We start from the raw sequence: 10,565 nt of genomic DNA, 5'->3' as shown, positions 1-10,565 counted from the left end.
TTAACATATTTTTATGTAGTTATAGTGAGTTATATAAAAAAAAGTATTTTAAATGTTACTTTAAATTAGAGTTAAGAAATATAGACGAGGGTAATAAATATTAAGTGACTGAATACATGTAGAAATTGCATAAAAAGTAAATATCTTGATAAATAAATAAATGTTTCATAAAAATAGCAAATATTCTTATATTCTATATATTTCTTATAATAAGTTGAGCTATATTTTTATTTAGTCGAGTAATTTCCGGGTCATTAAATGTAATGAATGAAACATAAAAAAAAATTAAATTTTAGTCGTGAAAAAAAATTTTTATTTAATAAGAAAAATATTTTTTCCTCTTTAACTTTTGATAAATTGCAAAAATTTGATATCACTGTGTTAATATTAATCACAGATAATCAATTCTTTTGTTATCAATTATCACTTGATTAAAAATGAAACGATTTTATGATTTGTACAATAACTTTACTGTGAAGTATTATTATTTTTAACGAATAAAATAATATGCCAAATGTCTACAAAATAGCAATACGGTTAAAAAAAATACATTTTTATGTTAAAATTGTAAATAAAAACTAAAAAATCTATAAGTTATTTATTCAATTTTTTTTTATACAAAACTAGTTTAGTGGTTTAATTATGGGAGACAATTTGCAAACGGCTCAAAAGTTTGCCCTTGTTTAGCATAATTTAAAATTATGCCCCCGGTTGATAAACAATCAAAGTAATCAATTGAACGATAACAACAACTGTTAACGTCCCCTATGTAGTATATGTATTAAATGGGCGTAAAAGTATCATATTTAATTAATGATACTTCTACTCCCATTTATAATGCACAGGTATACAGTAAATAATAATTATTTACTGTGAAAAATAAATTTCTCAAAAGCCAGCTGAGTTCACTAAATATTATTACGAAATTTTATAAAACGTTCAATATCTATCAACACTATATAGTAAATTTTCTATAAACTAAATACAGTTATTTTTATTTTCAATATTTTTTATGGTTAAACAGTAATTGAAATGTACCTAAGTAATATTATATCTCTTATTTTTTTAATTTTATTTAATATCTTATTAAAAAATGCAATCGCACACTTGAACGAGGTAATGTCTGTCAATTTGTAAAGCAAATGTACATATTCATTATATAAATATAAACGTTATAAAAATAATGTTACATTTAATAACTCAAACTATTCCTAAAAAACTCAAAACTTAATATAGTTTTATAATAGTTAAAACTTTTATTTTTTCTAAATATTTTCAATAAAAATTATTAAATTATTCAATAAGAAATTATATATTTTTAATTAATTTAGCAAAATAATTTTCAATATCATAAATTACGTTTAAAGGCCAAAGTAAAAATTATTGTATTTGAGAAAACTTAATGAAATATATTTGTTTTTTTATAGTGAAGAAAGTTTTTGTGGTATATTTTTAATAAATGTTAAGAGAAACTCAAAACTGTTCAAACGGGGTTTATATTTTTAAATAAATTATCAATTCTTCCCAATTATTTTTTAATGTTAAAATTTATAACAAGCTAACGATTAACCCTTTATATTGCCTTTATAGAAACTATAATATAGTTAAATTAAAATATAAGTTATACGTGAAATTTTTATACTGTTGTTATTATTATGATCTCATATATTATTTCATAAAAAAATGTATTTATTTACATAAGCACAATTTATTTTGTACAATGTGTTATAATTTTTTTAATATGCAGCATACTGAAAGAGCGATAAATATAATGAAAAAAGGATCTGTTGGTGCAAATTTAGTTAAAGAAATCCAAGAAGTATTAAACAAATTAGGTTTTGAAAACGATTTACTTGAAGTAGGAAAAATCCTATTGATGTTTGACCTCGCAAGTAAAGTTGAAATTATTTTTACCGTGTACACTGTTCAGGACTTTTCACAGGGAGATAGACATAAATACATTTTTTACTACCGATTTCAAAATCCTATCTCAAACAAGGAATTATTTTTATCAAAGAAGTTTTCCATCCTATCATTTCTCCGTGCAACCTCCTCTTGTGTAACATTGGATACCTTTAAGGTATGTGGTGTCCAAGCAGCGGCTCGTGGCGGTTACTAATCACGTTAACTGTACAGATTAGTCTCCAGTGCGCGAATGCAGCTAGGCGACTGTGCAAAAGATGTCTATAGTTATAGTGCACGCCGACATATAATTCATGCAGTGTTGGATGACCTCCACGACGGACTGTGCTTTGGACACTGTTCCAAAGTTAAAATTTCGTATCAGGAATTTATGAAACTGTGCAACAGTTTTCATTATCAATTTTTACATCGGTATTTTCGAGAAGAATATCATAATAAAAATATTAAAATTTAGTACCAGGGATTTATAAGAACTAATGCATTAAAGTATTTCGAGATGTTTTCCAACTTATCGCTAGCGATTTTCAAGCGGCTGACAATATTATTTTAAATTAAAGAATTCAATAGTGATTCTCATGAATCCCTGATACTAAAATTTTTATTTTTATATGAGACTCTGTACTATCAATACGATACACACAATTAATTTATAAGTAAAACTCATTAAAACACGGTTTTAAAATTAATAATTTACAGTTTAAATGTTAATATAAATTTATCATTGTTATTATTATTTACCGTTTTGGAGAAATTTCGATGGTTTACTCGGTATTTATTAATGGGAGAGGTGAGTAAATATAATGAGAAAATTGACTACCTCCTTCAATTTATATCTTAAATTTGTCATTATATTCATCATTATCATCCCTTACCTTTCATTATTCCACGGCAGGGGTAAATTATATTTTTTACGGTCCATTAACTGCTAAGTTCGGATCAGGACAATTTATTAATAATAATTATTGCTAATATAGATTATTTTTTATTTATTAAAAAAAATCATTTAAAAAAATATTTTCACTAGAAGTTTTTCAAACATTTAATATTACAATAACTGTCATAACAGTTATTGTAATACTAAAATTATTTTTATGCGGTTATTAAATGTTTGAAAAATGTCTAGTAAAAATATTTTGCGAGCTTATTATTTAATAAACAGCAATTAATAGATGTATAATATCATATCATCACTTAATTTGATTTATTAAAATCTAGTCGTTATAATAGTATTTTTATATTTTTACTTTCAAGAACAAGATCATTCAAATGTTCAAAGATTTATGCGAATATTAAAAAAATATGGATATGAAGATTTATTACACAAGCAAGTAAACGTTGTAAGTTTTATATATTTTAAAAAATGTCTACAAAATTAAATTTAAATACAGGTATTTTGTTTTTATGAATATCACAATAATCTTTGTTTTATATTAGTTATCTGTAATTGAGTTATTTACATGTTTTTATTTATTTTGATGTATTTACTTATCGGGTATACAAAGATAAACTTACATGATGATTTTGGTGATAAATAATTAATAATTATTTTGAAATTTTGTTTATGGTTTTAGAATAAAAACGATACTTCTAAAGAGGTTTGTTTGATGAATACTACAGACTAATTAAATTTAAGCTCTGAAATATATTTTGTTATAGGATGAACAGTACATTAAAAAAACATACTCGGTCATAGACAATGATAGTAATGGTTTGATACTTATTTGGAATATAAAAAAAAAACTTAATCGTTTAGGATATGACAATTCGATAATTGAAATAGGACATATCCTGACAAAGTTTGAATCTGAAGGTAAATTTATCAGTCATTTGCAATTGAGGAGAATGTGTGTTGTTCAAATGGATAAAATCTAAAAATTATTACTAAATTTTTATTATAATATTTTTATTTACCTAATTCTTCAACTTAACAGGAGTACATTATTCGAGCATTGAAGTTTTTTTGAATAATTTAGAGAAAAAAGGCTATTACAAACAATTAAAACTAAAAGTAATTCTTAATAAATAATATTTGATTTATTTCAAATTGTTCTTTGTAATTTTAAATATAAGTATAAATTTATATTCACGAGTTATAGCCCAAGATAAAAAACAATATTGCGTCTTACAAGTACACGCGGATGAAGTAAAACTTCTTTCGTTCTGAAGATATCACGTGAAAATCTATTGTGTTTTTTTTTAATTTTTTTTATGCACAATCAAAATGATTTGAATTTAATTACTTGAAATTAATGAAATTAATTAAATTACTTAATGAGTTTTAAATAAATTTACTTTAATATTCGGAAATACAGTGCTAAATTATAATATAAAATATACTTTTAAGCCGACTGTGATGCTCGATCATTTTATTTTTCGAACCCTCTGTAAAGAAGTTTCACTTCAAAAAAATCAATTAAGAAATAATTATAATACTTAGTATTTTAAATTTAAAGAACAATATAGAAAAGGCAAAGTACAGTAGGCATCCACCAAAGTGGAGTTGAGAAATGTTTTAAATTAGAATTGATTGGTATTTGTCAGTATTGAAAATCACTATAGTAAAACATTTCCTAGCGTATTTAATAGGTACGAAAAACAATTATTTATCTGTTTTCGTACCTATTATAAATGTTTTAGGTCAGAAAAGGTCAGTTATTTTAGTCCATCAATATCAGATAAATAATCTTTAAAATAGTTTATAAAAACTATCGTATTATATTTTAGAAACTGGTTATGATACCAAATTCATAATATGAAATCATTTCAAATTTTACTCTCAATTTTATAAAAAACATTGATATTCCGATGCAAAACATTTCAAAATTGACTATTTTTAAAGAAATTGTATGATTTTTAGCTTTGATACCTAATAACTTTTAGATAGTATTTCTTTTTTCATCTTAAAGTACATTACATTAGCTATATTTATATATATTAGATTTCAAGAAAATGGTTTGGTCATGTTATGAGGAGAGAAGAATCGGAAGTTGTAAGAACAGTTATAGAAATGAATGTTGAAGGAAGAAGAGATAGAGGAAGACCAAAAAAGAGATGGAGAGATGCTATTGAATGCGATTTGAGGACAGCTGATGTGAGCGTAGAAGATGTGGGAGATCGTGTCAAGTGGAANTGAATGCGATATGAGGACAGCTGATGTGGGAGATCGTGTCAAGTGGATGTGTTAGGATAAGGGTGGCCGACCACAAGTAGTTGGGATTAAGGCGAGGAAGAATAAGAAGATAAGAAGATTTCAAGAAATTAGGATTTTTGGAATATTTTTAAAGTTAATAGAATAAATTTCGGTATGACAATTAGACCCAAAGTATCTGCGCTAATAATTAAATTTTCAAAAAGTATATCGTCGGCGAGATAAATTTACTTTAAATAAAAATTTAGCAATCATTTTACCAGTTTTCGAAAATTTATTTCAATAAAAGCTTTAATGAATTAGTAATTTTACATCAAGTTAGAACTTGATTAATGTATTCAATTAATTTTATCTTAATGAAATAAAAACGGAGCTTAATACTTTATACTAATAGGTAATTTTTTGAAAATTTTACATTAAATAGTAATAACATTGATTTTTTTAAATATTTATAATAGAATATGTAACTTTTCTTAAAATAAACGTAAAGTTATTTAAGTTTTAAATGTTTTTGAATTTTCGATGTATTAAAAATGGTTTTTTTATATTTTAAGTTTAAATTAGTGATATAATGAAGTTAACAGCCAGTAATGCCTGTAGTAATAATATTTTATTGCAAATACTCTATATAAGCAATAAAATATTTTTTTTAATAAAAATATTTTTTAATCTTGACTAACCGATTTGTAAGGGAATACACTGTAATGTATTCACTTGAAAAGTAATTCAGAGAAATATCAGCATTTACATACAAGTTTGTTATGATAATAAATTAGTTTACATAGATTTAAAGTTTTTAATTTTTCAATATTATGATACACTTAAACTACTTTTTATTATTTACATTTTTTATTGTTTGCAATAATTTAATTAAAAATGTCGCTGAAAATTCTAAAGAGGTAAACGTTTTTACATACAAATATAAATAATGTAAAATCAATATAAACAATTGTTTTGTTAACACGTTTAAGAATAAAACCTTATTTTTATTTTTGGCGACAAAAATTAAACTAAGTAATTAATGAGTTAATTTATACTCATTTTTGGTCATCTATATTTATTAGAATGAACAAGATAACAAACTTATAAAGAGAGCACATGATATGATCGAAAAAGAAGGTGATGGACTGAGTATTGTTTGGGAAATTCAGAACAAATTAGAAGAATTAGGCTTCAAAAACTCATTACTTGAAGTGGGAAAAATCCTATTAATGTTTGACTGCGAGGGTACTAATACTCAAATTATTTTGACTAATCATTAATCAGTTATAATTATTACAGGGAAAATTATTTTATATGTTTAAATGAATAACCTTTTAATTATATATATTTTTAGGATATCGTTTTTCGAATATTCAAGAATTTTTAAAAATGATGGAAAAAGACCTTTTTTACGATTTTTTATACGTTCAAGTAAAAATTTTAATTGTTTAAACTTTACTCATTTACATAAAATATTTTTTTTTATTATAAGAGGTCGTTAAAAATTGCCCTACTCATTTAATTCCAAAATAATTTGTCGCAGAAAGATTAATAAAATGTATGTTTGATAAATCAAATCATAATTTATATAAAAAAAAAAATCAACAAATTAAATTAAATGTTGACATACATTAAAAATTTTAATCTCGAGATTCAGACAATTTTAAAATGGTTTATATATTGTATAATCTCACAAATATTTTAAATTTATTATTTTTTCTATTACAATGTTTTAAATTGTTCTAAAGTTTATTTTATAATTTCGAAATAAATACATTATAAATGTTAAGGTTCTTATTAAAAAAATTTCTAAATTATAAAATGCATTTCAATTACAAATTAAAAAAAATTACATTAATAATACTAGTTATAAATTTATTATTCAACAAAATTTTAAAAACCTATTTAATTTATAAAAACATATTTTTAGAATAAAAATGAATCTTCAGATGAGGTTTGTACTTTTCGTAACAAAGTTTTAATAACCAATGTTTAACTTTTGTAATGAAATTATGTTATTTTATTAGACTAAAAAATATATCGATAGGGTGTTTCATACAATTGAAAACGATGATGAAGGATTGGTGTCAGTGTGGGATATACAATCGAGATTAAATAATATGGGCTATAAGCATTCATTAGTAGATGTAGGAAAAATTCTGATGAAGTATGACGCAGAAAGTAATTAGACCTTAACTATTAATAAAATGTTATTTGACATTTCAAGTTCATTAAATTTTGTTACAGAATTTCGTTACTCAAATTTCAGTCAATTTCTGAGTATTATGGAGAATACGGGGTTTTTTAATTTGTTGAATAGAAACGTAACGTTTTTAGAAAATTCTTGAATATGTAATAATTGTAAATTTATCATTGAATATTGTTCACAATAACTATAAAAACATAAAATTTGTATGTGTATTTTTGTTTTCTATGTCAGAGAACACTGTATTTTCTCGCGTTACTATTAACATTTGCAAAATAATTGTACATAACAACCAGTATAATATCAGCTTATACATGTATTTTATAATTAATTAATTAAAGATAACAAAATAATTTTTTGGTATTATAAAAAAAAAAACATGTTTATATTGTACATTGTAATATGTATACATTTATTTAATATTTTTCTTCATTATAAAAATTAAATGTTTTCAATAGTCTTTGAGAAAATGAACGTCTTAATTAAACTTGGGTATATAAGTTGACACTTGCATCAAAGTCAAGATAAATTCGAAATATGTCTAAAGTAAATGTTACATTAATTTTTTATTTACCATAAAAATTGGTACCATACCAATTATATTGGACCATACCTCCAATATAATTCTTCTTGGCCGTTTAAGCCGTTCCGGGAGAAATAATCTAGTAACATATTTTTTTCTTCCTTCTTTAATAAACGGTGGAAGAGTTTATATCGCAGAAATATATCTTCTTTAACTGAATAGTCATTTTTTTTTAGGCGATCGCGAATTGCCTTGAGTGTTGCAGAAGGGTATTCGCCTTTTTTTAAATCTTTAAATTTTTGTATAAGTTCTTCATCGGGATTTTCTCCGGGCATAAGATAATTGTACATTAAGAGCAACTCTTCATCAGAAATACCATTTTGGATCCGTTGATTTAAATTTTTTAAATGAACTTCATAAAACAACCTATTCAGTTCTATGATAGGACCTTTTTTTTTTTCAACTGAAATACATTTATAAAAATTGTTATTTAAGAATATATATATATATATATTATTATTGATATATTTAACATTGGCTGCTTGGCCATTAGTTTTAGTAAATATATACATTAAAAATATTTATATGATTATAAAAGTGATTATTTTGTTAATTACTTTGTCGAATGGCATGTCGTATTTTGCTCAATTCGTGATTAGATATTACTGTTCCTTTAATTACTTCCAGTCGTTGTTTAAGGAAGTTTTCAGAATTCGAATTATACGGAATTAATGAATGAAGTTGCAACAAAATTTTTTTTAAATGTGGAAGAGGATAACAGCCAAAAAAATTACGATCATTTGAATGTGCTTCAATTGGAACTGCAATAATACGATTTTACAAACGCTTCAAAATCTTTAAATAATATTTATTGTTCATTTTCAATTTTATTTTCATTACACCGTTGTAAATATGTACGCGACATGTAATGAGTATAAACTCAATATGTTTAATGTATTCTTATTAATCCTTAGCTTAATTGTCTTACAGTATAGAAGTTAGCTTATTTCTATACCTGCACTACTAATACAGCTTAAGTTTGAAATTTAAGCTTAAATTGTGTTCATAGTAACACTATGAATACAATTCAATTTATTTTGTTTAATTTTAATTCTCAAATTAAAACAATAAGACAAACTTTTGAGAAAAACCCAATGTTCTACTTAAACACTTACTAAAGTTATTCATTTTGTAAATATTTTGCCTACCAATAATACAACTTATTGTAAGAACATGTACTGTGTCTACAAGAAATTAATGTCACAGTGGCTGGTTCATTGTGACATATTGAACAACTTGCTAAATAAAAATCATACATGAAAATGTAAATATAACTATAGGCACAACTAATATAAAATTCTTTGTGGTCTTAAATATTTCCTAAAAATAATTTTATATAACAATATGTATAATTTTCTAAATGGTTGTAAAGAGCTTAGTTCTCTCTAGCTCCCTCTATTAACCCCTATGAAGTTGATCTCAACTATTTAAATATAATTAATAAATAATAAAATCTCTATTATAATTTCTAACATAATAATAAAAACTATTTTGTTTTATAGACTTACCATTTTGCAGATCATGTAGGGGTTTCCCAAAAACTAATAAAATAAATTAATAGATCTATTTTCCTTTTCAAATATTTTAAACAATTTTTATGTAATTATTATAAAACAATATAAATTTATATTTTTGAATGTTATTACCTTTTGAATAAAATAAAAATACTGTCATTAAAGCAAACATTGAAGAAAGTTTATGGATCTACAACAGAATTTTATTGATTTATCATAATTTTAAATAATATTTATAGTACAATTCTATATTCAATTTCAATATGTATATATAGTATTAATTACAGTTCAAAACAAATAAACAAGTTTTGAGTTAATAAATTCTAAATATTGGTTTTTTTTAATATTTATACGTAATATTAAAAAATAATTTTGTTTTTGTTGCAAAAATGTATTGGTTTAAGTAAATGGAAGAAGACTAAGGAATTAATATTGTAAAAAAATTGTTTTTAAAATAATAAATCTTATAACAATCAAATCATATAAAAAAACATTAGTATATTTTACATTGTTGAAAATTAAACTAATTGGTTTTATACATTGCAATTTTAAAATTAAATAAAATTTATTATGTATACCATCGTAATTGTAATAGACATTGAAATAATAACAATTTGCAGAAATGATTTAGAATAAATATAAAAAAATTGAACAAAGTTTTTTTAAATTCTGGTAAAATCTGTTTTATTTATTTAAGTTTTCCAATTAGATATACGAGATATTTTTAAGGAGTATGCTCTCGAAATTTAAATATAAAAACCTTATATCTGATTTACTAGTACTAGATTAATTTATTTTATTTTACCTAAGTAACGAAAGCTTTAAATCCAATCAATTGTATACTTTTTAATTATTCTAAGTGTTATTTATTTTCTTAAGGTTTTTATTATGATCAAATTAATTAACGTTTTCTGAGTACTCGAGTTACTTTCGTATAAAATAAATCTTACAGGGAGTTGTATGTTAAAATTTTTACGAAATAATGTAAAATAACTAATATAAAGTCAAAATTATAATTGTTATGGATTATTTCTTTATACTAGTAATTCTGAGACAAACATAATTTTGGGAGGTAAATATTTTTCATATTGCACCATATGGTTGACGTCATTTTTAAAACAGTTGTTCGATGTGTAACTTACAAATAAGAACAGTAATATCGATCAGTAATCGATATACATAACTACAGTATTGGTTGAATTAATCTAT

At 23.3% G+C, this 10,565-nt stretch overlaps 2 protein-coding genes across 6 annotated transcripts; one reads left to right on the top strand and one right to left on the bottom strand.

Annotated features, from left to right (window-relative positions):
* The first annotated feature begins 596 nt into the window (after window positions 1-596).
* On the top strand, window positions 597-7,545 carry LOC126904054 (uncharacterized). Of its 5 annotated transcripts, none has more exons than XM_050682693.1 (11): window positions 598-1,116; window positions 1,748-1,892; window positions 3,175-3,260; window positions 3,495-3,518; window positions 3,580-3,733; window positions 3,855-3,931; window positions 6,136-6,298; window positions 6,408-6,484; window positions 6,984-7,007; window positions 7,081-7,234; window positions 7,301-7,544. In XM_050682693.1, the coding sequence occupies exons 1-11, from the start codon at window positions 1,033-1,035 to the stop codon at window positions 7,399-7,401; spliced, it is 1,089 nt and encodes a 362-aa protein (XP_050538650.1). In that variant the 5' UTR covers window positions 598-1,032; the 3' UTR covers window positions 7,402-7,544. The 5 variants fall into 5 exon arrangements, with proteins under 5 accessions (XP_050538651.1, XP_050538650.1, XP_050538653.1 ...); XM_050682696.1 differs by lacking the exon at window positions 598-1,116 and adding an exon at window positions 1,305-1,373 and having other exon boundaries at window positions 7,301-7,543; XM_050682695.1 differs by lacking the exon at window positions 598-1,116 and adding an exon at window positions 1,388-1,444 and having other exon boundaries at window positions 7,301-7,545.
* Window positions 7,546-7,550: 5 nt separating this feature from the next.
* On the bottom strand, window positions 7,551-10,360 carry LOC126904055 (uncharacterized). Its single transcript, XM_050682698.1, has 5 exons — window positions 10,162-10,360; window positions 9,489-9,546; window positions 9,351-9,383; window positions 8,400-8,603; window positions 7,551-8,245 (listed from the first exon to the last, which is right to left on the bottom strand). Exons 2-5 carry the CDS (start codon window positions 9,526-9,528, stop codon window positions 7,857-7,859), a joined length of 666 nt encoding a protein of 221 aa, XP_050538655.1. The 5' UTR covers window positions 9,529-9,546; window positions 10,162-10,360; the 3' UTR covers window positions 7,551-7,856.
* Between the last annotated feature and the right edge of the window lie 205 nt (window positions 10,361-10,565).

This window comes from Daktulosphaira vitifoliae, unplaced genomic scaffold (genome assembly GCF_025091365.1).
Source record: "Daktulosphaira vitifoliae isolate Bord-2020 unplaced genomic scaffold, ASM2509136v1 Scaffold_4, whole genome shotgun sequence".
Lineage (NCBI taxonomy): Eukaryota > Metazoa > Arthropoda > Insecta > Hemiptera > Phylloxeridae > Daktulosphaira > Daktulosphaira vitifoliae.
The sequence above is the reverse complement of the archived record's forward strand: the minus strand, read 5'-3'. Positions and strand labels throughout refer to the sequence as shown.

Coding starts and splice junctions, on each gene's coding strand:
- LOC126904054 (XM_050682693.1), top strand. CDS start 1,033: ATGTACCTAAGTAATATTATATCTCTTATTTTTTTAATTTTATTTAAT. Junction 1,893..3,174: donor ATTGATGTTTGACCTCGCAA/GTAAAGTTGAAA, acceptor TTTACTTTCAAG/AACAAGATCATTCAAATGTT. Junction 6,485..6,983: donor ACGATTTTTTATACGTTCAA/GTAAAAATTTTA, acceptor ACATATTTTTAG/AATAAAAATGAATCTTCAGA.
- LOC126904055 (XM_050682698.1), bottom strand. CDS start 9,528: ATGTTTGCTTTAATGACAGTATTTTTATTTTATTCAAAAG. Junction 9,384..9,488: donor ATTTTTATTTTATTCAAAAG/GTAATAACATTC, acceptor TTATTTTATTAG/TTTTTGGGAAACCCCTACAT. Junction 8,246..8,399: donor ACGACATGCCATTCGACAAA/GTAATTAACAAA, acceptor AATGTATTTCAG/TTGAAAAAAAAAAAGGTCCT.